Here is a 27,969-nt window from a genome sequence, read left to right as displayed (position 1 = left end):
CGTAGCTCATACCCCTCAGCTCTGGTACCAGTCTGGTGGCTAGTGTGTGTGTGTATCCCCCCCAAGAGACTCCTCTGCCTCGTCGTGAATGTGGGTAGTCCCTTACCACCAAGCAGCGTGGGAGGTTAGGATAATGCGTAGGTCCCTGAAGGCAGGAGAGGCGAGTGGGAGGAAGCAGCTTACTGATGTGGTCGGTTATGTGACCCGCCTGATGCAGCCTCCCACCAGCCACTCCTCGCAAGTTTCCTCGTGCCGTATTTAACTCCTTCAATTTTTCATCTGATTAAAGTCATTCTCAGACTTCCCAGACGGTTAATGATGTCATAATCCCGCCATGATCGTTTGTGTGGCTGTGGCTTCCTCCTCCCGGGGGCTGGTTGTGGCTTCCTCCTCCTGGGGGCTGGTTGTGGCTTCCTCCTCCCGGGGGCTGGTTGTGGCTTCCTCCTCCCGGGGGCTGGTTGTGGCTTCCTCCTCCCGGGGGCTGGTTGTGGCTTCCTCCTCCCGGGGGCTGGTTGTGGCTTCCTTCTCCCGGGGGCTGGTTGTGGCTTCCTCCTCCCGGGGGCTGGTTGTGGCTTCCTCCTCCCGGGGGGCTGGTTGTGGCTTCCTCCTCCCGGGGGCTGGTTGTGGCTTCCTCCTCCCGGGGGCTGGTTGTGGCTTCCTTCTCCTGGGGGCTGGTTGTGGCTTCCTTCTCCTGGGGGCTGGTTGTGGCTTCCTCCTCCCGGGGGCTGGTTGTGGCTTCCTCCTCCCGGGGGGCTGGTTGTGGCTTCCTTCTCCTGGGGGCTGGTTGTGGCTTCCTCCTCCTGGGGGCTGGTTGTGGCTTCCTCCTCCAGGGGGCTGGTTGTGGCTTCCTTCTCCCGGGGGCTGGTTGTGGCTTCCTCCTCCCGGGGGCTGGTTGTGGCTTCCTCCTCCCGGGGGCTGGTTGTGGCTTCCTCCTCCCGGGGGCTGGTTGTGGCTTCCTCCTCCCGGGGGCTGGTTGTGGCTTCCTCCTCCCGGGGGCTGGTTGTGGCTTCCTTCTCCTGGGGGCTGGTTGTGGCTTCCTCCTCCCGGGGGCTGGTTGTGGCTTCCTCCTCCCGGGGGCTGGTTGTGGCTTCCTCCTCCCGGGGGCTGGTTGTGGCTTCCTCCTCCCGGGGGCTGGTTGTGGCTTCCTCCTCCCGGGGGCTGGTTGTGGCTTCCTTCTCCCGGGGGCTGGTTGTGGCTTCTCCGGGGGGCTGGTTGTGGCTTCCTCTGGGGGCTGGCTGTGGCTTCTTCCTCCGGGGGGCTGGTTGTGGCTTCCTCTGGGGGCTGGCTGTGGCTTCCTCTGGGGGCTGGCTGTGGCTTCCTCTGGGGGCTGGCTGTGGCTTCCTCTGGGGGCTGGCTGTGGCTTCCTCCGGTGATGTTGGTCAGGATAACTGGAGGTCTGATTGTAGGTAGATGTAGTGTAACCTTTGATGGAGCATTGTTGTTTGTGCATTGTCGGGCACCTTGAAGGATATGTTGTCTTGCCTATATATTAAGGTCGTTGGGGTTGACATTCCCTAAATAGACGCGTAAATACATAGACAACATTAGTCTCTTGCGAGACATGTTTGTGTGATGTCTAGGGTCTATCAATTCATCCGTGATCGAGTGACAGTCCAGGAAAGGCTTCAAGTTCCAGTTGGAGAGCAGTTAGGTGCTCCTGGACTCCTTATTGTGGCAGTTCAGTGGTGTGGTTGTTACCCCCGAGGGGGTCCGTCCCCCCCCCCCCCCCGGGTTATAGCGCCACACTCAACCCAAATTTAACGCCATATTTTTGCGTTCACGAATCCATTAAAGTTTACGAGGTGGCTCCCTTGTGCGGGTGGAGGGGGGGGGGGTGCGGGTGGTACTTGTACTCACCTAGTTGTGCTTGCAGGGGGTTGAGCTCTGGCTCTTTAGGCCCGCCTCTCAACTGTCAATCAACTTTTTTTTGTTACACTCTCATACACATCTGGAAGCACACACACTGGAAGCAGCCTGTATCAGCTGTCTTAACTCCCAGGTACCTTCTTGAGGTTATCTTGAGATGATTTCGGGGCTTTTTAGTGTCCCCGCGGCCGGGTCCTCGACCAGGCCTCCACCCCCAGGAAGCAGCCCGTGACAGCTGACTAACACCCAGGTACCTATTTTACTGTCATTACCAGTCAGACAGACAGTTTTTTTTTTTATTATTATTATTATTTTCTACCACAGACGTGGCCACACATTTACAGTGCTAACCAGCATATATACATTTTCTTCTGTTCTCCATGGACAGGGTTAGAGAAGTGTTAAACATACAGTTCAAGGGTTTATTGAACACTCAACCACAGAAGGTGATTCGGTGCTTTTAAAATGCTAAGCTAACCTACATACGTAAATACAAAGATACACAGATTTACGTACGCCCTACATAAAGTATTAGATGTGTCTTTTACATAGTGTCATTAATGTACATTCACAAAGGTGAAATGTAATTCTGATCAGCTTCCATATATGCTTTATACCCATACATATACATACACACACACACACATACACATACATATATACACACATACATGCATTCACATACATTTGTCTCATTTACCCTGACAGGGTGAGGTAGCTGATAAAGAAACTAGTGTGCAATTAAGCACTTAATCACTGAAGGTGATGAAGGTGCTTTTACAAGCTCAGGTTATATAGTTACATCACATACATACATTGTATGATTGATACATTACATGGTCAATTTTGGATACAAGTCCAATATATCATCAAGTGTTCCAGTACTCATATAGTAACTACAGAGTTCAGCATACCTTAGCCCAGGAGGGCGAAAGTCAGTCAGTATGGGACATTCTACAATATAATGTTCAAGAGAGTGCATGTTTTCTCTTTCACAAAGTTGACACATTGTGTACTCGACATTTGGGTTTTGAGAAAGCTGCCAGATACGTCTATCGACAGACAGACAGACAGACAGACAGTGGTGGTGGTGGTGTGTATGGTAGTCCTCGGCTGTGGGAGAGGGGAAGAGAGTGGATAATTGAGAGAATATAAGAGTAAAAAAAAAGGACGGGAAGGAAGAGGAAGCCGAACAAATTGTCGGGATCCGGGGAAAGGGGGACTTGTGGAGGGATGATTAAAACACTACAAATTGGAGGGAGGGTTATGGAGGGAAGGGAAGAGGTAAGGGGGAGGATGTAGCGAGGGAGGGGGAAAGGGGATTCACCAGTCCATTGCACATTAAAGGCGGTACCAAAGAGCTGGATCTCGACTCGATAAGCCGTGCTAGATAAATATATATACACACAAGTACAGTCAGTGAATGAGTTAGTTTAGTTAATTTATTATGCACCCCATACCCATCCTGTGGGCGGTAATGGAAAGAGTTACAGAGGCACATAATGGGCTCAGGGACTGAACAATTCATTTAGCTAAGGAAGTTACAATCTTGGTGAACTGGTTACAAAATTCAGTACAAGTCGTCACATCAACAATGGGTTCGAGATCGACCACAAGTACAATTTCTAAGTTAAGCAACTGACATATGTGGAGAGCTAGTGTCACAATTGATATGTTTGTCCTGCACACCGCCCCCCATCCAGTGGGCAGCGGTGGATAGGTTACAGTCACTTAGTTACTAACCTACAGTTACCAAACTGGAGATATTTGGCTAAAATTTCTGGTAGCAGATCATTTTGAATGAAATATTTATTTCATTGTTGTTGTATTTCATTGTATTTATTTTATTTCATTGTGTTTTTAGTTTTTTATTTCATATCGTATTTCATATCGTATTTTTATAACGTATATCGTATTTCGTAACGTATTTCATATCGTATTTTTAATTCATTGTGTTGTTATATATTTATTATTGTTGTAAAGTCTTGGGCATTTGATGCTGAGGTGCCATAAAGGTAATGTATCAAAGATAATACAGTATCGATGTATTAAAATACATCGATTATTTCGTGAATACATCGATAAAGTGGCGATCGTCTTTGTATATAAATCAACGTAAGGCAACTAAAATGGAAAATGTGGCAAATACAGTTATAACAGACAGACAGTCTCAGGAAGCAGTCTAAATGAACAGTCACACACAAATAACATACTGCAGATGTGTGACAGATTTGCTTTGAACCAGCAAATAGTAGAACCAACTAGAAAAGACCCCGGATCTTATTTTTGCAAACAATGACTTCATCATTGTTTGCAATGGCGATTAATTATGACTATTCATAATTAATCTCAAATTATGTCTCGTCCTCAAAGTCTCAAATCGCGTCTCAAATTCGAGAAGAGAATTCAGCAAATTCAATTTTAATAAACTGATTAACTAGGAGGAAACAAAGACCCCTCAAATATCCTGGGAAGAACAGCTAGATAATACAAACTTAAACTAGATCTTTCAGAAAATGGACACGATAGCACTAGAAATGTGTGCAAGGTACATATGCCACCAAGAAAATTGGAAAAAGATGCATACCTGGTTGATACCTGGTTGATGGGGTTCTGGGAGTTCTACTCCCCAAGCCCGGCCCGAGGCCAGGCTTGATATGCATATTGGTACGAGAACGGCGCTCCCTCTATAGACGGAGAAAACAATTCTCAGAACATCTAAAACGTTCCACTCGATCCCGGCAACGACATGGCAGGCTGTGAAGAGAAATAGATAAGATCGAGTAAACCTTTCGAGGATCAACGTCCCCGCGGCTCTGTCTCTGACAAGGCCTCCTGGTTGGTGGTCTGGTCAACCAGGGTATTCTATGCGGCTGCTCCACTGCCTGACGTATGAATTATAGCCATTCTTAATCGACTTGAGAAATGGTCCAGGACGGACCGAAACGTCGTCGTCCCTTCACCTTCTAGTGTGTGGTCTGGTCAATATAGCCTGATTGATCAGGTATTCTGTGAAGGATCCAGCAGGTGTTTTATCTCTTTTTGAACACTGTGAGAGGTCGGCCAGTTATGTCCCCCTTACGTGTAGCGGGAGAGTGTTGAAAAGTCTTGGGCCCTTGATGTTGATCGAGTTCTCCCTCAGCGTACCTATTGCACGGTCCAGCAGCTGAGAGGCAGGAATCATGGAAGGGTAACCCAAGCCAGGGTATCGGAAAGACTAACACGGTGACACTAGGCACTTCTCAACACACCATTACAGAAAAAATAAATTATTAATTAGGAGAGGTTTGCTCCCTCGGTGAAATTTGAAGACGCTCCAAATAATACTTATATGTAGAATTTCAATCAGTGATCGGTTATAATAGTATTGGAAACTTGCTTAATGAAAGGCATAAACACATTCACTGATAAAGAAATGAACAACATACTGCGAGTGAGAGAGAGAGAGAGAGACATGGCTTGTTCGTCACTGAACCCATGAACACATTGAAGATCGGCAATCTATGAACGGCCTTGTACTCCACCAGCACCCACTACGTCAACGCCCTTCCCCCACCTCAACCTTCTCCCACCCGCAACAGCTCTCTAAACCGTGTTTGCCTTCCTCGGGCTAAAGCCTTTTTGGCTTCCTCTTTCTAACAGAGTAATTTGTTTCCGTTTTTTCCTCCTTTGCAAATTTTTGCTCCTGCACCTTGCTCCAGTTTACTCCTCCCCCCCCCCCTCCCCCTCTCCCTTCACCCCATCCTTCCCCCTCCCCTCTCCCTTCACCCCATCCCCCCACAACCCCCTCCCTCCCCCCCCTCCTTGTCGGCCCAGCGTCTCTGGTTACTAAAGCAGGAGGATATACCAGCACTGAACTGTGATATTGGAATGACCTCGCTATTGTTCATTGTGTAATACGATATATTGTTGTACTCCGCCTGTCCTCCCTTCCCTCCCCCCTCCCCCCCTCTCTCTCTCTCTCTCTCTCTCTCTCTCTCTCTCTCTCTCTCTCTCTCTCTCTCTCTCTCTCTCTCTCTCTCTCTCTCTCTCTCTCTCTCTCTCTCTCTCTCTCTGTCTCTCTCTCTCTCTCTCTCTGTCTCTCTCTCTCTCTCTCTCTCTCTCTCTCTCTGTCTCTCTCTCTCTCTCTCTCTCTCTCTCTCTCTCTCTCTCTCTCTCTCTCTCTCTCTCTCTCTCTCTCTCTCATTCCTGTTGATTTGTTGTTTTAGAAGATAATTAATAGTGTAAATGTTATCGCCAAGTCGTGAATACAAACTTCCGCCATTGACATCGTACCCACGATATCGGAAGTCTTAATTCACGGGTCAAGTTTACGGAGGTCATTTATTTCGGTTAGTTGGTTGGCGAGGGCAGACCGTGATGTTACGGGGCTGGAACCAGTTATGTGGGGGCGGGGCGGGCTCTTGGTGGGGGGGGGGGGCTGGGGAGGGGGAGGGGGTGCTGCAGGAGGGGGGGCAGGGGGGTTCCTGTAATAGAGGTCTGCGGGGAAAATATCCACTACAGTGATGAGTAATTAATAATCTTTAAATATAAAGTACAATAATCTAAAGCTTTACGAGTATTATTTTCGGTGTTCGCAGATGAATAAACAAATAAAGTCGATGATAACGTAACTGCTCAGTAAGGTTGACGTTGGTGACAACGGGTCGCTAGTGGCTGGACACCTTACCAGTCAAATCAGTCGTCATTACTGTTAATAATAATTTTAAAAATAAAAATTCTTCTCGGACGTAGGTTCGAACCCTCGTCACGGCCCTTGTGGATTTGTTAATTTAAAAATATATCTTAATATAAACCACATTAGCTCTTTAAGGACCAGTCGGTGAATGTATGGGCGGTTTGTATTTCGAAATAATAAAATTTTGATGCTATCTTGAGATCTTGAGATGATTTCGAGGCTTAGCGTCCCCGCGGCCCGGTCCTCGACCAGGCCGCGGGGTGCCTCAAGTTATTATTGAACAATATAGTCTCCCTTGTGAGAGGAAGGCATCACCAGCACTCAGCATAGGCTGCCATTAGATACGTGAGTAAGCCATTACTGACAGCTGTAACATATCCTCCAAGACCTCATAAGTAGTCGTTTGTCCGACTCTTTAATTAATGGATAAGTGACACCTTAACTGTTCTTGATACATTATTGTTTTGACCAAAACAGGTTAAGCTTAGATAGGATAAGGCGGTGGTTACGAATGAAAACTATAATCACTCAGTAAGCAGTGAATCAGTTCTCAGTTCCAAATTGTAAATAATTATTATATAATCGTGTGTTCACTGTTACTGTAGCCTAAACTTTGCTTGTGGGAAGAATTATGACAACATAAGTTCAGGGAGGACGCTGCGGCGGCCACAGGGACGAACTTGCAGAGTTCGAGACCCGCTCATGCTTCTTGGCGCCCCCCCCCCAAGGCTCTAAAGTTTAAATAAAATTAATCAGAATTTATTGTATCCAGAATTACTCAGAAGTTAGAATAATCACGATACTAGTCTACGTTCCTTTGGCAGTGTTGCCGAAGTGTGTGTATATGTTGACCAGACCACACGCTAGAAGTTGAAGGGACGACGACGTTTCGGTCCGTCTTGGACCATTCTCAAGTCTATTGTGAGACTTGAGAATGGTCCAGGACGGACCGAAACGTCGTCGTCCCTTCACCTTCTAGTGTGTGGTCTGGTCAACATTCTTCAGCCACGTTATTGTGACGTGTCACAATAACACACATCCTACAACATACACACACATCGCCTGCGTGTATGTGTATGTTTGTCACATGTTTGTCGAGTGTGTCACGTGTGTTCGTGCTGAGTGCAGGTACAGCCAGGTGGCGGGTCCCTGTAATTCACACCGGAAGAGTCAAATTCAAACCTTGACATTAAATCTGAACATAGACGTTCAACAACTGACTGGATAGTCTAAATTTAAATTAAATTAAATTCAACAATTCATTTAACTCCAGCACCGCAAAGATTTGTGCGGAACCAACTATCAAATTTTATAATACAGTCCACTTCTCTCAACGATTAACAAATGTTCTACTTTGGCTGTAGGCGGAGAGTGGACTGTAGGTGGAGGGTAGGGGCGTGTGGGGGGCTGCTGTAGGTGGAGGGTAGGGGGCGTGTGGGTGGTGTGTGTGTGGGGGCTGCTGTAGGTGGAGGGTAGGGGCGTGTGGGTGGTGTGTGTGTGGGGGCTGCTGTAGGTGGAGGGTAGGGGGCGTGTGGGGGGCTGCTGTAGGTGGAGGGTAGGGGGCGTGTGGGTGGTGTGTGTGTGGGGGCTGCTGTAGGTGGAGGGTAGGGGCGTGTGGGTGGTGTGTGTGTGGGGGCTGCTGTAGGTGGAGGGTAGGGGGCGTGTGGGTGGTGTGTGTGTGGGGGCTGCTGTAGGTGGAGGGTAGGGGGCGTGTGGGTGGTGTGTGTGTGGGGCTGCTGTAGGTGGAGGGTAGGGGGCGTGTGGGTGGTGTGTGTGTGGGGGCTGCTGTAGGTGGAGGGTAGGGGGCGTGTGGGTGGTGTGTGTGTGGGGGCTGCTGTAGGTGGAGGGTAGGGGGCGTGTGGGGGGCTGCTGTAGGTGGAGGGTAGGGGCGTGTGGGGGGCTGCTGTAGGTGGAGGGTAGGGGCGTGTGGGTGGTGTGTGTGTGGGGGCTGCTGTAGGTGGAGGGTAGGGGCGTGTGGGTGGTGTGTGTGTGGGGGCTGCTGTAGGTGGAGGGTAGGGGCGTGTGGGTGGTGTGTGTGTGGGGCTGCTGTAGGTGGAGGGTAGGGGGCGTGTGGGTGGTGTGTGTGTGGGGGCTGCTGTAGGTGGAGGGTAGGGGGCGTGTGGGTGGTGTGTGTGTGGGGCTGCTGTAGGTGGAGGGTAGGGGGCGTGTGGGTGGTGTGTGTGTGGGGGCTGCTGTAGGTGGAGGGTAGGGGGCGTGTGGGTGGTGTGTGTGGGGCTGCTATAGGTGGAGGGTAGGGGCGTGTGGATGGTGTGTGTGTGGGGGCTGCTGTAGGTGGAGGGTAGGGGGCGTGTGGGTGGTGTGTGGGGGGCTGCTGTAGGTGGAGGGTAGGGGCGTATGGGCGGTGTGTGTGGCGGGCTGCTGTAGGTGGAGGGTAGGGGGCGTGTGGGTGGTGTGTGTGGAGGGCTGCTGTAGGTGGAGGTGTAGGGGCGTGTGGGTGGTGTGTGTGTGGGGGCTGCTGTAGGTGGAGGGTAGGGGGCGTGTGGGTGGTGTGTGGGGGGGCTGCTGTAGGTGGAGGGTAGGGGGCGTGTGGGTGGTGTGTGTGTGGGGGCTGCTGTAGGTGGAGGGTAGGGGGCGTGTGGGTGGTGTGTGGGGGGGCTGCTGTAGGTGGAGGGTAGGGGGCGTGTGGGTGGTGTGTGGGGCTGCTGTAGGTGGAGGGTAGGGGGCGTGTGGGTGGTGTGTGGGGCTGCTGTAGGTGGAGGGTAGGGGGCGTGTGGGTGGTGTGTGTGTGGGGGCTGCTGTAGGTGGAGGGTAGGGGGCGTGTGGGTGGTGTGTGTGTGGGGCTGCTGTAGGTGGAGGGTAGGGGGCGTGTGGGTGGTGTGTGTGTGGGGGCTGCTGTAGGTGGAGGGTAGGGGGCGTGTGGGTGGTGTGTGTGTGGGGGCTGCTGTATGTGGAGGGTAGGGGCGTGTGGGTGGTGTGTGTGTGGGGGCTGCTGTAGGTGGAGGGTAGGGGGCGTGTGGGTGGTGTGTGTGTGGGGGCTGCTGTATGTGGAGGGTAGGGGCGTGTGGGTGGTGTGTGTGTGGGGGCTGCTGTAGGTGGAGGGTAGGGGGCGTGTGGGTGGTGTGTGTGTGGGGCTGCTGTAGGTGGAGGGTAGGGGCGTGTGGGTGGTGTGTGTGTGGGGGCTGCTGTAGGTGGAGGGTAGGGGGCGTGTGTGTGGGGCTGCTGTAGGTGGAGGGTAGGGGCGTGTGGGTGGTGTGTGTGTGGGGGCTGCTGTAGGTGGAGGGTAGGGGGCGTGTGGGTGGTGTGTGTGGGGCTGCTGTAGGTGGAGGGTAGGGGGCGTGTGGGTGGTGTGTGGGGGGCTGCTGTAGGTGGAGGGTAGGGGCGTGTGGGTGGTGTGTGTGTGGGGGCTGCTGTAGGTGGAGGGTAGGGGGCGTGTGGGTGGTGTGTGTGGGGCTGCTGTAGGTGGAGGGTAGGGGGCGTGTGGGTGGTGTGTGGGGGGCTGCTGTAGGTGGAGGGTAGGGGCGTGTGGGTGGTGTGTGTGTGGGGGCTGCTGTAGGTGGAGGGTAGGGGGCGTGTGTGTGGGGCTGCTGTAGGTGGAGGGTAGGGGCGTGTGGGTGGTGTGTGTGTGGGGGCTGCTGTAGGTGGAGGGTAGGGGGCGTGTGGGTGGTGTGTGTGGGGCTGCTGTAGGTGGAGGGTAGGGGACGTGTGGGTGGTGTGTGGGGGGCTGCTGTAGGTGGAGGGTAGGGGGCGTGTGGGTGGTGTGTGGGGGGGGCTGGTGGAGGTGTAGGGGCGTGTGGGTGGTGTGTGGGGGGGCTGCTGCAGGTGGGAGCTGGGGCGGGGTGGCGGGTCTGGTGTTTACATAACTCAATACTGGTAATGGGGGCAGGATTATACTGAGCGGTGATCTCTATTCGTCACGGGGGTCGGCTCCAGGGGCTTATGCTGATTCACCTGATGATGCCTTACGTCAGGGGACGAGATGGTGGTGGTGGTGGTTGTGGTGGTGGTGGTAGCGGTGCTGGTGCTTACCGAACATTGTCTACGGTTGAGTGAGGTGGAGCGCTTCCTGCCCCGCCTGCTACCCTTGTTGTACCTCGACCATTTTAAATGTTTTGACCTTCAAATTCTTAGTCGAATCTGGCCTTAAAGTTCTGGATAAAGGTGGCTTCCACAACGTTTTTTTTTTTTCTCAGTGCATTCCACCTGTTGGCCACCCCGGGCTGTGGCGGGTATGTGGGCCTGCGGGCCGCTCCAAGCAACAGCCTAGTGGACCAAACTCTCACAAATCAAGCCTGGCCTCGGGCCGGGCTTGGGGAGTAGAAGAACTCCCAGAACTCCATCAACCAGGTATCAACCATACTGGGTACTAGCTTTTCCTAACATTCCTTCGGCTCATTTACGTTTCCAGCTCCATAGGTATTCTCTAGTCTAACTTTCACTCAATGTGAAGAGTCTATCCATCCTTGTCCACTTATTTATTCCCCTCATTATTTTGTATGTTGTGATCATGTCTCCTCTGTTCTTTCTATCCTTTAGGAGTTGTGAGATTTGGTGCCATTAACCTATCCTCTTAGCTCTGGCACCAATCTTCCTGCAAACCTTTGTACTTTTTCAATTTTGGCTTTATGCTTCACAAGGTGCGGATGCCATGCCGGCGCTGCATATTCCAGTATTGGTGTAACGAATGTTGTGAAGATTGTCTCGAGTGAGTCCTGATTTAGGTTTTTATAAATGATGTTCCTGTGTTCGTCAGCGGGACGCCCACACCTGCCACAAGCGGCAGTTTTGTGCAGTAATTTGCTCTCGTTCCTCCGTCTCCTTATTGGCTGGTAAATTTACTGTTTTCCGAATTTCCATGAAACCCCTCTGGACGGGCCCGTCACACACCTCTGGACGGGCCCGTCACACACCTCTGGACGGGCCCGTCACACACCTCTGGACGGGCCCGTCACACACCTCTGGACGGGCCCGTCACACACCTCTGGACGGGCCCGTCACACCACCTCTGGACGGGCCCGTCACACCACCTCTGGACGGGCCCGTCACACACCCTCTGGACGGGCCCGTCACACACCCTCTGGACGGGCCCGTCACACACCTCTGGACGGGCCCGTCACACACCTCTGGACGGGCCCGTCACACACCTCTGGACGGGCCCGTCACACACCTCTGGACGGCCCCATCACACCACCTCTGGACGGGCCCGTCACACACCTCTGGACGGCCCCGTCACACACCCTCTGGACGGCCCCGTCACACCACCTCTGAACGGCCCCGTCACACCACCTCTGGACGGGCCCGTCACACACCCTCTGGACGGCCCCGTCACACACCCTCTGGACGGCCCCGTCACACACCCTCTGGACGGCCCCGTCACACACCCTCTGGACGGCCCCGTCACACCACCTCTGGACGGCCCTGTCACCACTGGATATGTTGAGGTCTTCCGACGTGTTGAAAATAGTTGAGGTTTTTGTATCGATTATCCGTTGCCGATGGCCCGAATATTGTTGGCGTGATATTGTCCGCGCTGACCCCAGACCCCCAGACCCCCAGACCCCAGACCCCAGTCCCCCAGACCCCAGACCCCAGACCCCAGTCCCCCCAGGCTCCAGACCCCAGACCCCCAAGTTGGTACCTTAGATTAGGCAAGATTGTAATTAAATTTTGTCAATAAAGATGTTAATAATAATAATAAAGACCCTAAACTGTTCCATGTGTGTCCTCTCCCTTCCTTGTGGCTCAAACTTTAGTCCATAAATAACTAGTTGGGCACCATCCCTCGACCCCCGTTCTATCCCGTCCTATCCCAGATCCTAGTCCTCGTATCCCTTTCCTGGGGCTCCATAGGCGTCCTGGCTTAGCGCTTTCTCCTGGCAATGATATGACCTTCAGTTCATCAACGTTCCGGAAGTTGGTTGCATTGTTGCACGGGTTGTTAGGCGTCGCTGTTGAATGGGGGATGACAGGATGTTGACGCGAATTACAATGCGAATTACAATTACAAAGATATGTGTGTGTAAGTGATTTTAGTGCGTCACTTTGAGCATGTGTTCATGTTCTGACTCAAGCACTTACTGTATTTTCATGTTCTGGCTCAAGCACTTAATCGGTGTTCATGTTCTGGCTCAAGCACTTACTCCATGTTCATGCGATCAATGGCGTCTAAACCGTGGTTGACCAGAGCACTAAGAGGCCTGATCAGAGACCGGACCGCGGTCACATTGATCCCCAGAACCATCATCGAGTCATAAATTGGAGTTGTATACAGAAGTGTGTGTGTGTGGGGGGTGGCGGCGCCAACACTGCGCAGCGGTGAACCATGTGAGGAGCACGTCGCATATTGCGCAGGTCAAGGTGAGGAAGATAAGGGAATTATCAGGAAAACGCGTTTAGCCAGTGTGGCTGTACAGGCTTAAGAAAGGATACGTGGACAAGGAGCTGAGTTATGAGGAAGTGAAGGAACGGTGGCCATCCACTTGGACCATCGGGAATCGAACGCCGATCCTGCAAGGAACATTGGCCGTCGCTCTACCGACCAAGTGCAGAAGCGAGGGTGTATCTGAAGCTAACTTAGAGCGAGGTCAGGAGTGGAAGTCTCTCTCTCTCTCCAGTTGGCTAATTAGTATTTCGGATCATCTTGGGCCGATATATAGTTGACAGCGGTAATAAGGCACTTATAGTCTGATTGTTTATAGGGTGAAGGAGCCAGTAGGGTGAGGGGGGGCCAGCAGGGTGAGGGAGCCAGTAGGGTGAGAGGGGAGCCAGTAGGGTGAGAGGGGAGCCAGTAGGGTGAGAGGGGAGCCAGTAGGGTGAGGGGGGCCAGTAGGGTGAGGGGGCCAGTAGGGTCCAATGAAGAACCAATGAAGAGCAGAGGTGCCATAGGCACAATCAGAGAACACTGTATAAACATCAGAGGTCCGCGGTTGTTCAACGTCCTCCCAGCAAGCATAAGAAATATTGCCGGAACAACCGTGGACATTTTCAAGAGGAAACTAGATTTATTCCTCCAAGGAGTGCCGGACCAACCGGGCTGTGGTGGGTATGTGGGCCTGCGGGCCGCTCCAAGCAACAGCCTGGTGGACCAAACTCTCACAAGTCGAGCCTGGCCTCGGGCCGGGCTTGGGGAGTAGAAGAACTCCCAGAACCCCATCAACCAGGTATCAACCAGGGTGAGGGGGCCAGTAGGGTGAGAGGGGAGCCAGTAGGGTGAGAGGGGAGCCAGTAGGGTGAGAGGGGAGCCAGTAGGGTGAGAGGGGAGCCAGTAGGGTGAGAGGGGAGCCAGTAGGGTGAGAGGGGAGCCAGTAGGGTGAGGGGGGCCAGTAGGGTGAGGGGGCCAGTAGGGTGAGAGGGGAGCCAGTAGGGTGAGAGGGGAGCCAGTAGGGTGAGAGGGGAGCCAGTAGGGTGAGGGGGGGCCAGTAGGGTGAGAGGGGAGCCAGTAGGGTGAGAGGGGAGCCAGTAGGGTGAGAGGGGAGCCAGTAGGGTGAGAGGGGAGCCAGTAGGGTGAGGGGGCCAGTAGGGTGAGAGGGGAGCCAGTAGGGTGAGAGGGGAGCCAGTAGGGTGAGAGGGGAGCCAGTAGGGTGAGAGGGGAGCCAGTAGGGTGAGGGGGCCAGTAGGGTGAGGGGGGAGCCAGCAGGGTGAGGGGGCCAGCAGGGTGAGGGGGCCAGTAGGGTGAGGGGGGCCAGCAGGGTGAGGGGGGCCAGGCTCCCGTACAAACTTGCACCATTCTTCCTGCAGATTGATGGTGGAGCCGCGTTACACTCCCGCTAACTCCTGATATTACTGTTTCAGATTAATGGCCTCCATCTTGTTTTTCCCGCACACGCCAACAATGTGTGCATGGGGAACCGGTGTTTATTTCCAGCTCTGCCGCCACAGCTGGCTCCTCCAAACAACAACAGCCTGATGGATCAAATTATCACCAGTAGAAGAATTCTCGACACCGACCACATGGGAGCTACAGATAAACACGAAGGCTCCTCAGCTGGTGTTTATCCACCAAACACCAGCTGGTGGGGTGTTTGGGAGCCGGTCGGCCGAGCGGACAGCACGCTGGACTTGTGATCCTGTTGTTCTGGGTTCGATCCCAGGCGCCGGCGAGAAACAATGGGCTGAGTTTCTTTCACCCTATGCCCCTGTTACCTAGCAGTAAAATAGGTACCTGGGTGTTAGTCAGCTGTCACGGGCTGCTTCCTGGGGGTGGAGGCCTGGTCAAGGACCTGGCCGCGGGGACACTAAAAAGCCCCGAAATCATCTCAAGATAACCTCAAGATAACCATATTTCATGATTGCTGTTGTCCTGCCTTGCTCAGTCTCTCTGCCCTGTGATTAGACTCCTCCCCCCCCCCAAGCATTAGAAAAGCACTCGTTCCCGTGCCGCTGTGGTCGACTTTCCCACTACCTTCAGGTACGGGTCCTGACATTGGTAGTACACTGCCCGAAGGATTCTATTGGGTTGGGGAGGGAATGGAAAATCATTGCGGTCACCCTTATCAATATCCTCTCTGTGGTAATTCCTAGTTCTTCCTCTGCCACTGATAGTGGCTTCAACGGTTAGCCCAACTGTAGCTATTGAGCATATAACCAAGAGTGGTGGTGGTGGGAGAGAGAGAGAGAGAGAGAGAGAGAGAGAGAGAGAGAGAGAGAGAGAGAGAGAGAGAGAGAGAGAGAGAGAGAGACTGAGAGACTTATAAGCCAAGAATGTCATCCAGGAAGAAGAGAAGAAGATGGACGGAAGGGGGCGTTGAAGTATCGAAGGTATGTGTAAGGGGAGTGAAAGTGAGGGAAGGGGAACAAAAATAAAATGGAAATGAAGAAAGAGGAAGGGGGGAGAAAGATGGAGCAATGGGAGCGTCAATGTTGGTGTCCCCATCCCACTGTTGGCGTCCCCATCCTACCGTTGGCGTCCCCATTCCACCGTTGCCGTCCCTATTCCACCGTTGGCGTCCCCATCCTACCGTTGGCGTCCCCATTCCACCGTTGCCGTCCCTATTCCACCGTTGGCGTCCCCATCCTACCGTTGGCGTCCCCATTCCACCGTTGCCGTCCCTATTCCACCGTTGGCGTCCCCATCCCACTGTTGGCGAGGCGTCTTAATGGAGGCCTCGCCAGCATTAAGACCTCCAGGGAGCACTAAATTAATGAAGCATTCTGCACAATATATCTTCTCTGTCCCAGCTCTGAGTGTGGTTTTAGGGATGGCTTTGATATGCTTATGTTTTGTATGTTACCTGGTTGATGGGGTTCTGGGAGTTCTTCTACTAAAAGCCCGGCCCGAGGCCAGGCTTGACTTGTGAGAGTTTGGTCCACCAGGCTGTTGCTTGGAGCGGCCCGCAGGTCGACATACCCACCACAGCCCGGCTGATCCGGAACTTCTCTTAGAAAATAGTCCAGTTTTCTCTTGAAGATGTCCACGGTTGTTCCGGCAATATTTCTTATGCTCACTGGGAGGACGTTGAACAACCGTGGACCTCTGATGTTTATAGGGTTCTCTGATTGTGCCTATGGCACCTCTGCTCTTCACTGGTTCTATTCTGCATTTTCTTCCATATCGTTCACTCCAGTATGTTTTTTACTGTGCAAGTTTGGGACCTGGCCCTCCAGTATTTTCCATGTGTATATTATTTGGTATCTCTCTCGTCTCTTTTTCTAGTGAGTACATTTGGAGAGCTTTGAGACGATCCCAATAATTTAGGTGCTTTATCGCGTCTATGCGTGCCGTATATGTTCTCTGTATTCCCTCTATTTCAGCAGTCTCTCCCGCTCTGAAGGATTAAAGTGAGTACTGAGCAGTACTAGAGACGGGACAACACAAGTGATTTGAAGAGTACAACCGTTGTGATGGGATCCCTGGATTGGAAGGTTTTCGTAATCCATCCTATAAGTTTTCTGGCTGACGCAATACTTGCTTGGTAATGCTCCCTAAACGTTAGGTCGTCAGACATCATTATTCCCAAATTCCTTGACATGCTGTTTTCCTACTATGGGCAGATTCGATTGTGTTTTGTACCCTGTATTATGTTTCAGCTCCTCATTTTTCCCCTATTTCCCTATCATATCTAGTTTTAAAATTATGAATAGAGTTTGCTTCCACAACCTGTTCCTTAAGTGCATTCCATTTTCCCACTGCTCTCACGCTAAAAGAAAACTTCTAGCATCTCTATGACTCATCTGAGTGTCCAGCTTTCACCCATGTTCTCTTGTTCTGTTAATATTTCCTGTGAACATTTCGTTTATTTCCACTCTGTCAATCTCCCTGAGTATTTTATATGTTTCTATCATATCTCCATGCTCCCTTCTTTTTATTTTAGTGTCGTCAGATTCTCTTTCTTCAGTGTGTGTCCGTGTCCGTGTACGTGTCCGTGTACGTGTCCGTGTACGTGTCCATGTACGTGTCCGTGTACGTGTCCGTGTCCGTGTACGTGTACGTACTCGCCAAGATGTGTTCTCAGGGTCGAGTGTCAGCTCTTAAGTCCCAGTCTGTCGACAGTCAGTGATTTAGTGTAATGACTGTTCATTCTTTTTCCTCCTAAGATATTTACGTATACAATTATGTAACTTATTTACGTTCAGAATTCTTTAACACATTTACATTTAAAATTGTGTACCGAGTTAGCATCGACAACTTCTTTACATCTGTTCCAGGTATTTCCAACGCTTGCGGTGAGGAAATTCTTGCTGACGTTACTGTGGTTTATTTCTTGTATGTTCGTATCATATTTGTCTTCCTTCCTTCCTTCCTGCCTTCCTTCCTTCCTTCCTTCCTTCCTTCCTCCGGTGTGCTAGGCCTAGTTCCTTCATTGCTGTTTCCCTTAATTTAGAAACGAGCCATTTTGCATATTTTTTGGATCTTTCCTGTTGTGTTATTTTGAGCTGCAAACTTAAGAACGGATCTCTTGTATATAACATTCGAAAGGTTCTTGTGTCCATGCTAAGGAGCCGGTCGGCCGAGCGGACAGCACGCTGGACTTGTGATCCTGTGGTCCTGGGTTCGATCCCAGGCGCCGGCGAGAAACAATGGGCAGAGTTTTTCACCCTATGCCCCTGTTACCTAGCAGTAAAATAGGTACCTGGGTGTTAGTCAGCTGTCACGGGCTGCTTCCTGGGGGTGGAGGCCTGGTCGAGGACCGGGCCGCGGGACACTAAAGCCCCGAAATCATCTCAAGATAACCTCAAGAATCTCAAGATAACCAATCAGCACTCAGAGTGAGAAAGCACAAGTGATTTGAAAGTAAGAACAGTGTGATGAAATCTTGGATCTGTAGGTTCTCACAATCCCCTTAAATAATGGTTTGGAAATATAATAGTAGTAGTAGTAGTAGTAGTAGTAGTAGTAGGCATCCTGCAATATAATAATAGGACGCGAAACTACGAATAAAAATCGAATCATTTGATTTAAAAAAAAACGACCTGGGTAAATACTGGTTTTGAAACAGGGTTGTTGATTTACGTAACAAATTACCGGGATAATAGACGTGGGATTGCTGGATTGTTTCAAGCGCACGCACCTTACCACCGGACCACGACATGGTATAAATTATACGACCTGGGATTCCACGGAATACTGGTTTACGGGCTCACCATAGCCCGTGCTACATAGACATTTCGTTCTGAGTAGCTAAATCTGAAACAACAACAACGAGATTCCACGAGCTCCACAGGACGTCTGGAGTCTGGACGTCTACTCAATGTTGTTTTAGCTTCAGCTACACCAAGTGAAGGTCCATGAGTAAGGTGCGTGGTGTGGGAGTGCTAAGGTCGAGAGTTGGAATCCTCTGCATTGCCAAATCCAATCCAATTGGATTTTTCACTGTTGAGACTCGTATTGTCTGTTACCCCGTTGGAAGACTTTATTGATAACTATTTGTAGTTATAGAATAACTGATACACATGTAATTTTCAGGCGGATTTTGGTATCTTTTAAAAAAGATTGACACAAAACTATAATTTGTCTAGTTTGGTCACAAGTTGTTTTTGTGTGTGGAACCGAGTGACATTTGTCAGTGTCACTTCATTGTCAGGAAAGGTTCCTGACACTGAAGGAAGATGTAGGCCACTCAGCCACCTACTCAAGATGTAGGCCACTCAGCCACCTACTCAAGATGTAGGCAGTATAAACAGATTAGAGTGGGATAATGTGGTTGCCACGTAATCCTAAATTAGTGGTGGCTGGCGGACTGGGTATGAATCTCGAGTGACGCATTATGATCTTCTCGTGTTTTAACTGTGTAATTATCATAACCTTGGCCCTCATGGTGTGTGCCTGGGGGTCGCCGGGTCTCACTTTGCTGCTTGTGTTGTGTTGTTATAGCTCTCTTGTGGTGTTGTTATAGCTCTCTTGTGGTGTTGTTATAGCTCTCTTGTGGTGTTGTTATAGCTCTCTTGTGGTGTTGTTATAGCTCTCTTGTGGTGTTGTTATAGCTCTCTTGTGGTGTTGTTATAGCTCTCTTGTGGTGTTGTTATAGCTCTCTTGTGGTGCTGTCAGTGCTCTCTTGTGGTGCTGTCAGTGCTCTCTTGTGGTGTTGTTATAGCTCTCTTGTGGTGTTGTTATAGCTCTCTTGTGGTGTTGTTATAGCTCTCTTGTGGTGTTGTTATAGCTCTCTTGTGGTGTTGTTATAGCTCTCTTGTGTTGTGTCGGTGTTCTCTTGTGGTGCTGTCAGTGCTCTCTTGTGGTGCTGTCAGTGCTCTCTTCTTGTTGTGCTGTCAATGCTCTCTTGTTACAGTGTGGCATCCTTATCTGACCGTATTGTGGTGCTGTGCTCTGCCATATCTGACCTGTTCCAGGGTGTTACATCCTTATTTAACCCTTCAGGCGATCAGCCCCCATTATCTGACACTGTTAGGAGGTTGCGCCCTTAGCTGACCTTAAGTAATATATATCTGTTGCAGTTTCAGTTACATTTGCATTTTGTGACTGCCACAGATTCCAAGCCTTGTGTCTGGTGCTGCTGTAAGCCCTTGTAATCCTCCGCTTTGTCGAGCTTCCCTTGCTGCCGTGTAAGTTCCCTCCAAATCATTGTCGCCTCTCTACTATGCTCTGCGCCTTCTGGTCATTATACTCTAGGGTTTTGACATTGCATTTTACTAATCACACTTTCTTAGGTCATTATTAACGTCTTTCTAAACGGTTCATGTATTTGCGGCGTGTGAGGTCATCACCAAACACAGTCTGATACTCCTTTGATCGGTCCGTGCTCCCAAACTTTAACAAGATCAGCTGTGGTTGTCGCAGTTCCTGCTCCTGCTGCGCTTGTTTACATGGTGGCCCTCTTGCCTCCTTGGAAGGTGGCCCTCTTGCCTCCTTGGAAGGTGGCCCTCTTGCCTCCTTGGAAGGTGGCCCTCTTGCCTCCTTGGAAGGTGGCCCTCTTGCCTCCTTGGAAGGTGGCCCTCTTGCCTCCTTGGAAGGTGGCCCTCTTGCCTCCTTGGAAGGTGGGCCCCTTGCCTCCTTGGAAGGTGGGCCCCTTGCCTCCTTGGAAGGTGGGCCCCTTGCCTCCTTGGAAGGTGGGCCCCTTGCTCTTTGGAAGGTTGCCTCCTTGGAAGGTGGCTCCCTTGCCTCCTTGGAAGGTGGCCCCCTTGCCTCCTTGGAAGGTGGGCCTCTTGCCCCCTTGGAAGGTGGCCGCCCCTTGCCTCCTTGGAAGGTGGCCCCTTGCCTCCTAGGAAGGTGGCCCCCTTGCCTCCTAGGAAGGTGGCCCCCTTGCCTCCTAGGAAGGTGGCCCCCTTGCCTCCTAGGAAGGTGGCCCCCTTGGAAGGTGGCCCTCTTGCCCCCTTGGAAGGTGGCCCCCTTGCCTCCTAGGAAGGTGGCCCCCTTGCCTCCTAGGAAGGTGGCCCCCTTGCCTCCTAGGAAGGTGGCCCCCTTGCCCCCTTGGAAGGTGGCCCCCTTGCCCCCTTGGAAGGTGGCCGCCCCTTGCCTCCTTGGAAGGTGGCCCCCTTGCCTCCTAGGAAGGTGGCCCCCTTGCCCTCTTGGAAGGTGGCCGCCCCTTGCCTCCTAGGAAGGTGGCCTCCTTGGAAGGTGGCCCTCTTGCCTCCTTGGAAGGTGGCCCTGGACGCCGCGCGTTGCCCCAAGTGGCCCAGGCCGTGGCTCCAGTCTCGACACCGGAGACCTCTCAAGTCTTGGTGTCTGGGCATTTCAATAATATTTTATATATTTTTGTTAGTTAAGTTCTCGATCTCGTCGGCGTTGACTGAGGCTGTCGTTGATTAAGACTGTTGTCGTTTAAGGGGTGTCGTTGAGGAAGGTTGTCGTTGTATAAGGCTGACGGTTAGAGAAGGTGTCATTGTGGTGGTGTCAGTCGCCGGCAGGTGGAGGTGGTGTCAGACGCCGGCAGGTGGAGGTGGTGTCAGACGCCGGCAGGTGGTGGTGGTGTCATTCGCCGGCAGGTGGTGGTGGTGTCAGTCGCCGGCAGGTGGTGGTGGTGTCAGTCGCCGGCAGGTGGTGGTGGTGTCAGTCGCCGGCAGGTGGTGGTGGTGTCAGTCGCCGGCAGGTGGTGGTGTCAGACGCCGGCAGGTGGTGGTGTCAGACGCCGGCAGGTGGAGGTGGTGTCAGACGCCGGCAGGTGGTGGTGTCAGTTGCCGGCAGGTGGTGGTGGTGTCAGACGCCGGCAGGTGGAGGTGGTGTCAGTCGCCGGCAGGTGGTGGTGTCAGACGCCGGCAGGTGGTGGTGGTGTCAGTCGCCGGCAGGTGGTGGTGTCAGACGCCGGCAGGTGGTGGTGTCAGACGCCGGCAGGTGGTGGTGGTGTCAGTCGCCGGCAGGTGGTGGTGTCAGTCGCCGGCAGGTGGTGGTGTCAGACGCCGGCAGGTGGTGGTGTCAGTCGCCGGCAGGTGGTGGTGTCAGTCGCCGGCAGGTGGAGGTGGTGTCAGTCGCCGGCAGGTGGTGGTGGTGTCAGTCACTGGCAGGTGGTGGTGGTGTCAGACGCCGGCAGGTGGTGGTGTCAGTCGCCGGCAGGTGGTGGTGGTGTCAGTCACTGGCAGGTGGAGGTGGTGTCAGTCGCCGGCAGGTGGTGGTGGTGTCAGTCGCCGGCAGGTGGTGGTGGTGTCAGTCACTGGCAGGTGGAGGTGGTGTCAGTCGCCGGCAGGTGGTGGTGGTGTCAGTCACTGGCAGGTGGAGGTGGTGTCAGTCGCCGGCAGGTGGTGGTGGTGTCAGTCGCCGGCAGGTGGTGGTGGTGTCAGTCGCCGGCAGGTGGTGGTGGTGTCAGTCGCCGGCAGGTGGTGGTGGTGTCAGTCACTGGCAGGTGGTGGTGGTGTCAGTCGCCGGCAGGTGGTGGTGGTGTCAGTCGCCGGCAGGTGGTGGTGGTGTCAGTCACTGGCAGGTGGAGGTGGTGTCAGTCGCCGGCAGGTGGTGGTGGTGTCAGTCACTGGCAGGTGGAGGTGGTGTCAGTCGCCGGCAGGTGGTGGTGGTGTCAGTCGCCGGCAGGTGGTGGTGGTGTCAGTCGCCGGCAGGTGGTGGTGGTGTCAGTCGCCGGCAGGTGGTGGTGGTGTCAGTCGCCGGCAGGTGGTGGTGGTGTCAGTCACTGGCAGGTGGTGGTGGTGTCAGTCGCCGGCAGGTGGTGGTGGTGTCAGTCGCCGGCAGGTGGTGGTGGTGTCAGTCACTGGCAGGTGGAGGTGGTGTCAGCATCAGCTGGGAACAATGGTCACGTCCCGAGTCCCGGTAATATCACACACAGCTCTTCATCACCCAATAACTCGTTCAACTGACGCCCAAACCTTGTGGAATTGTTAATAGACGTCAGAGTTGATGGATGGACTCCACAACTTTGGCGGGAAGCGAGTGCTGTAGGCGGTGGGCTGCTGTATTGTGTGTGTGTAAATACACACACACACACACCCGGAACTGAGAGGTATGAGCTACAAGGAAAGGCTAAAGGAGCTGAACCTCACGTCCCTGGAAGACAGAAGAGTAAGGGGAGACATGATATCCACCTACAATATTCTCAGGGGAATTGACAGAGTGGACAAAGACAAACTCTTCAGCACGGGTGGGACACGAACAAGGGGACACAGGTGAAAACTAAGTACCCAAGTGAGCCACAGAGACGTTAGAAGGAATTTTGTCAGTGTCAGAGTAGTTAATAAATGGTATCCATTAGGCAGTGATGTGGTGGCGGCTGACTCCATACACAGTTTCAAATGTAGATATGATAAGAGCCCAACAGGCTCAGAAATCTGTACAACAACATTTGATGGTTGATAGGCGAACCAAAGAGCCAAAGCTCAACCCTCGGTATCACAATTAGGTGAATGCTAATAGGGGGGGACTAGAAGGCAGGTAGTCTGGTATCTCACCTGTGTCGGTAATCCCTAGGAAAATTTACATTGAAAATATAATTATACTCTTAAAAAACAAGAAGCCGGGTCAGCTTTTCCATCTCCACAATATTATATGTCTAGACACAGAAATCACAATATCGTGATGCATCAAATGAACAAATCCACAAGGGCCGTGACGAAGGCTCGAACCTGCGTCCGAGAGCATCCCAGACGCTGCCTTAATCGACTGCGTTACGACATGGGAAAAGACTTGCAACCAGAAATTCTACTGTCCTTACTTGAACCCTGCAGCCTCTCTGAGACACAAACCAGGATTTTACGCAAATTTCCCCCATGCACTCGAGCTCTGGCAATAGGCCGTTCAACCTCTTCGCCCTTACTTCATTACACTTTTCTTTTGGAGAACATTACACGACATTCTTTTCCATGTCGTAGCGCAGTCGATTAAGGCAGCGTCTGTGATGCTCTCGGACGTAGGTTCGAATCCTCATCACGGCCCTTGTGGATTTCTTTATATATCTAGATTTCTTGTTAATTTCCTCACCAGAGTTGATAATTGAAACATTAACTGGACAAGATGAGGACATTTCAAGGCAGTCTCCTCGCGGTGTCCTAACTGTCGGACATTGGGAAGGAAAAGATGGCTTAAGCCCACCATCCCTTAGGGCAGAAGTCGTCGCTTCCACCTGCCCCATGTAGGTCTTCCGGAGACATTAGCCACTAGCGTCTCTTCTAATGAAATTGGCGCGGCCTGAGCACCAGTGTTGTTGGTGGCCAGTTACTCTCGCCTCCAGTAACAATTACCTTGTGTAACCGGTCGTTGGAAAGCAATTAAAGCAGCCGATGGTTGTTTACTGGTTGTGTTCCTCTTGGCTCATTATCTTGTTATGCGCTCCGAGCTCTCTGGGCGGGGCCTGACTGTGGCTTTGTTGAGTGTGCGTTTGTAAGAGTTAAGTGCCTTGCGTGTGAGTGCTAGTGCCTTGTTTGTGAGTGCTAGTGCCTTGCGTGTGAGTGTCGAATATGCGTGTATGTGCGCGTGCTTGTATTAAAATGCATGTGCTCACAGGGTCAAGGTTCAGCAGCGCGTCCTTGAGAAAGAGTGAAAGAGAGAGAGAGAGAGAGAGAGAGAGAGAGAGAGAGAGAGAGAGAGATATGTAAAGAAAGCCGTCATGATCGAGGAAAGATGTACAGGTTTCGCATGTGGAACAGTGGTGACTGGCGTAGGCGTTGTGTCCTCAGTATCCATCTTTATTTAAGGTGTATTTGCCTGGCCATCATTCAGCAGGCAAATACACCTGCTTGTCCAACTGTAATACACTCTGTTGGGCTTATTCTTGCCCCTCTCTCTCTCTCTCTCTCTCTCTCTCTCTCTGAGGTGCTGCTGGAGGGAGGTGCTGCTGGAGGGAGGTGCTGCTGGAGGGAGGTGCTGCTGGAGGGAGGTGCTGCTGGAGGGAGGTGCTGCTGGAGGGAGGTGCTACCGGAGGGAGGTGCTACCGGAGGGAGGTGCTACCGGAGGGAGGTGCTACCGGAGGGAGGTGCTACCGGAGGGAGGTGCTACCGGAGGGAGGTGCTACCGGAGGGAGGTGCTACCGGAGGGAGGTGCTACCGGAGGGAGGTGCTACCGGAGGGAGGTGCTACCGGAGGGAGGTGCTACCGGAGGGAGGTGCTACTGGAGGGAGGTGCTACTGGAGGGAGGTGCTACTGGAGGGAGGTGCTACCGGAGGGAGGTGCTACCGGAGGGAGGTGCTACCGGAGGGAGGTGCTACTGGAGGGAGGTGCTACTGGAGGGAGGTGCTACTGGAGGGAGGTGCTACTGGAGGGAGGTGCTACTGGAGGGAGGTGCTACCGGAGGGAGGTTGGGACGCACTGCTCCCAAACCTCCACTCTCCGCCCTCCATCCCTGCACACACACACTTCCCCTCCCTCAGCGCGCCGTGTCCTGGATAAATGATCTCACACTAGCGAGCCCCGACACGTGGTTGTGTTATTTGCATGGTATTACAGCGACACCTGGCCGGGAATAATTTCCCTCCCACTCTATTGGCGCCGCCTGGCATTATTTCCAGCCTCGCCGCGCCGACAGGGTGTTGAAATATCGCTTTTTGGGGGGAGGCGGCGCTCTGTTGTTAAGCTGTCAAATGGTTTTGTCGCGTTTGTGGAACGAACCTTTTGGTAATATTTGTTTTTACTGCTTTGTGAAACCTCGGTGTTTTCCTCTGGTGTGTGGAACTTTGAAGAACTGTAGCACTGTTAAATGAACAAATTATAACACTGTTATCCACTGTTATAATAGTTCTGTTATGATAGTTTACCTCCACTGTTCCTCTGGTAGTAAAATAAATGATTTAATTCTCTAGTGGTGTTGATTAAGGCCTGGCTTGTGTACATCCTGCCTGCGGGCTGCTCCAACCAACAACAGCCTTTTAGATCAAGTTATCACCTGAAGAAGTTAGCCTAGGCTTAGGGACTTAGACACACTTAGGGACTCTGAACCGACTACAGGTAAACTTGAAACAGGTTTACCTGTAGACCCAGAAAACTGAGTGATGGTGCCTCCAGGATCAAAACAAGGGGGAGGGGGATGTACCATACACGTATGAAGCGGCTTGGACTTCAACCAATACAGCTGGACGAGCTACTGGTTCGTGGTTCTGTATTTTCCCAGTGTCAAGTGATTGGTAGCGACTCCGACCCGACCATGTTTGGCACGTACCCCACAGCAATAATGCTGGAAAGTTGATTGAGACTAGCCTGAGGCATCTGGCCTCCTCGAACAGACAAACATTCTAATTTACAGATGTAGATTAGTCACAAACGATAGGGATAATTGCTTTCAGGTGTTGGTGTGAGCGCGAGCACACCTACATATATAATAGACTATCTCTAATATAATATAGTATATATATAATTTAGGGGAACCACCACTGGTTTAATGAAAGGGACCCACATCCTCGAAGAAGAAAATATATATAATAGTATAATATACCAACATATATAATAGACTATCTCTGATTTACAGTAGATATATTTGCTTTTATCAAATTTTGAAGTGTAGTTTCCTTATTCCGTACATTATTCACCTGGACAAAATGTTTTCATGTGAGTTTTTGTTCATTATACACTTGTGTTGGCAACTATTCTCACTGTCTCTTTTCTCCAGAGTTTCTCCATATCTAAATATTTTCAGAACGTGTAGTTTATTTCTATGTCCAGAATCTTTAGTTTTTTGTTCTTGTTTGGGCTTATGTCTTTTAATGGTTTATTTTTACTGAATCACGGACACACATGCTACAGCAGCTGTATATTCCACTAAAGGAATGTTATTTTGTATCATTTAATTTTAAGCTTAGCTATCCCCGCGTTTAAAGCGAGGCAATGCCTTCATTTAAAGCTAAATTGTCACCTCATTTAAGGCTAGATTGTCACCTCATTTAAAGCTAGATTGTCACCTCATTTAAGGCTAGATTGTCGCCTCATTTAAAGCTAAATTGTCACCTCATTTAAGGCTAGATTGTCACCTCATTTAAAGCTAGATTGTCACATCATTTAAAGCTAGATTGTCACCTCATTTAAAGCTAGATTGTCACCTCATTTAAGGCTAGATTGTCACCTCATTTAAGGCTAGATTGTCGCCTCATTTAAGGCTAGATTGTCACCTCATTTAAAGCTAGATTGTCACCTTAATTAAAGCTAGATTGTCACCGCATTTAAAGCTAAATTGTCACCTCATTTAAAGCTAGATTGTCACCTCATTTAAGGCTAGATTGTCACCTCAATTAAAGCTAGATTGTCACCTCATTTAAAGCTAGATTGTCACCTCAATTAAAGCTAGATTGTCACCTCATTTAAAGCTAGATTGTCACCTCAATTAAAGCCAGATTGTCACCTCATTTAAAGCCAGATTGTCACCTCATTTAAAGCCAGATTGTCACCTCATTTAAAGCTAGATTGTCACCTCATTTAAAGCTAGATTGTCACCTCATTTAAAGCTAGATTGTCACCTCATTTAAAGCTAGATTGTCACCTCAATTAAAGCTAGATTGTCACCTCAGTTGTCAGCATTGTATAAGATTTAGTATAACGCTTGTGTGTGTTTCTGGCTCTGCACTATTTCCACCTCGTTCTCTTTAGTATGAATTATTTGTTTTACCCAGTCAATTGTACTTCTCTTATAGACTATACCATCATTAATGTTTTATTTATTTGCTCAGTGTATGTGTGTTTTTTGTTGTGTGTACTCACCTAATTGTGCTTGCGGGGGTTGAGCTTTGGCTCTTTGGTCCCGCCTCTCAACTGTCAATCAACTGGTGTACAGGTTCCTGAGCCTATTGGGCTCTATCATATCTACATTTGAAACTGTGTATGGAGTCAGCCTCCACCACATCACTTCCTAGTGCATTCCATTTATTAACTACTCTGACACTGAAAAAATTCTTTCTAACGTCTCTGTGTGTGAATGTGTGTGTGTTTGCGTGCGTGCGTGCGTGCGCTGGGAGGGAGTGGGGGGGGGTGTGGCTCGCTCTTCCGTGTTGATGTATCATGAGAGCGTGCGCTGGGAGGGAGTGGGGGGGGGGGTGTGGCTCGCTCTTCCGTGTTGATGTATCATGGGAGCGTGCGCTGGGAGGGAGTGGGGGGGGGTGTGGCTCGCTCTTCCGTGTTGATGTATCATGAGAGCGTGCGCTGGGAGGGAGTGGGGGGGGGGGTGTGGCTCGCTCTTCCGTGTTGATGTATCATGGGAGCGTGCGTGCGTGCGCGTGCGCGGCTGTTTGCAATTTAACAAATCTTTTATTACACGCTCGTTGAAGACAATAATTTAGCATGACAATGTTTGTGTCCACAGGTCCGTGACCGCCTCACCCGCCGCCGCCGCCGCCGCCCACAAGCTGCCAGTATTCCTCTTGTGGGGGTCCGTCTAATTACCCTAAGCTACCTAAGGCTTCCCAGCATTACGTAAGTAAGGAAGAAATATGACATATTTACTCACTATAATGTTGGTGCTGAATGTACAACATGAAGATTTTTTTTTTTACTCTGTATATTATTTTATAACGGAGAGGAAGCTAGGTGGCAGGTGACGCCATAGGAAGTCGACGATCCGAGCGATAATATTGTGGCTTTGGGTAATTAGTTGGAGCCAAATTCGTTATAAAATTATATTATTTCAGAGTAAAAATATGTTCATATTTCTTCATTACTTACATAAT

At 51.2% G+C, this 27,969-nt stretch overlaps 2 protein-coding genes across 6 annotated transcripts in view; one reads left to right on the top strand and one right to left on the bottom strand.

Annotated features, from left to right (window-relative positions):
- Pgant5 (polypeptide N-acetylgalactosaminyltransferase 5) overlaps positions 1 to 27,969 on the top strand; it is a 648,526-nt gene that overhangs the window by 433,056 nt on the left and 187,501 nt on the right. Inside the window, exon 2 of one of the 5 annotated variants that reach the window (XM_069338609.1) lies at positions 27,606 to 27,715. The exons of the other annotated variants lie outside the window; for them this stretch is intronic. The gene's annotated coding sequence lies outside the window, so the exon portion shown is untranslated. The remainder of the gene's footprint in view (positions 1 to 27,605; positions 27,716 to 27,969) is intronic. 5 annotated transcript variants of the gene reach the window in all.
- LOC123758043 (proline-rich proteoglycan 2-like) lies at positions 322 to 12,743 on the bottom strand. The gene is made up of 2 exons (XM_069339017.1): positions 12,643 to 12,743; positions 322 to 1,396 (listed from the first exon to the last, which is right to left on the bottom strand). The coding sequence occupies exons 1-2, from the start codon at positions 12,741 to 12,743 to the stop codon at positions 322 to 324; spliced, it is 1,176 nt and encodes a 391-aa protein (XP_069195118.1).

Source organism: Procambarus clarkii, chromosome 40 (assembly GCF_040958095.1).
Source record: "Procambarus clarkii isolate CNS0578487 chromosome 40, FALCON_Pclarkii_2.0, whole genome shotgun sequence".
Taxonomy (NCBI): Eukaryota; Metazoa; Arthropoda; class Malacostraca; order Decapoda; family Cambaridae; genus Procambarus; species Procambarus clarkii.
Note: the sequence above shows the minus strand (reverse complement) of the source record. Positions and strands in the feature narration are given on the sequence as shown.

Excerpts from the sequence above, each read along its gene's own strand:
- LOC123758043 (XM_069339017.1), bottom strand. The coding sequence starts at position 12,743 with ATGGTTCTGGGGATCAATGTGACCGCGGTCCGGTCTCTGATCAGGCCT. Across the intron at positions 1,397-12,642 it reads ATTGATCGCATGAACATGGA|ACCTCCAGTTATCCTGACCA; the intron begins GTAAGTGCTTGA and ends ACCTACAATCAG.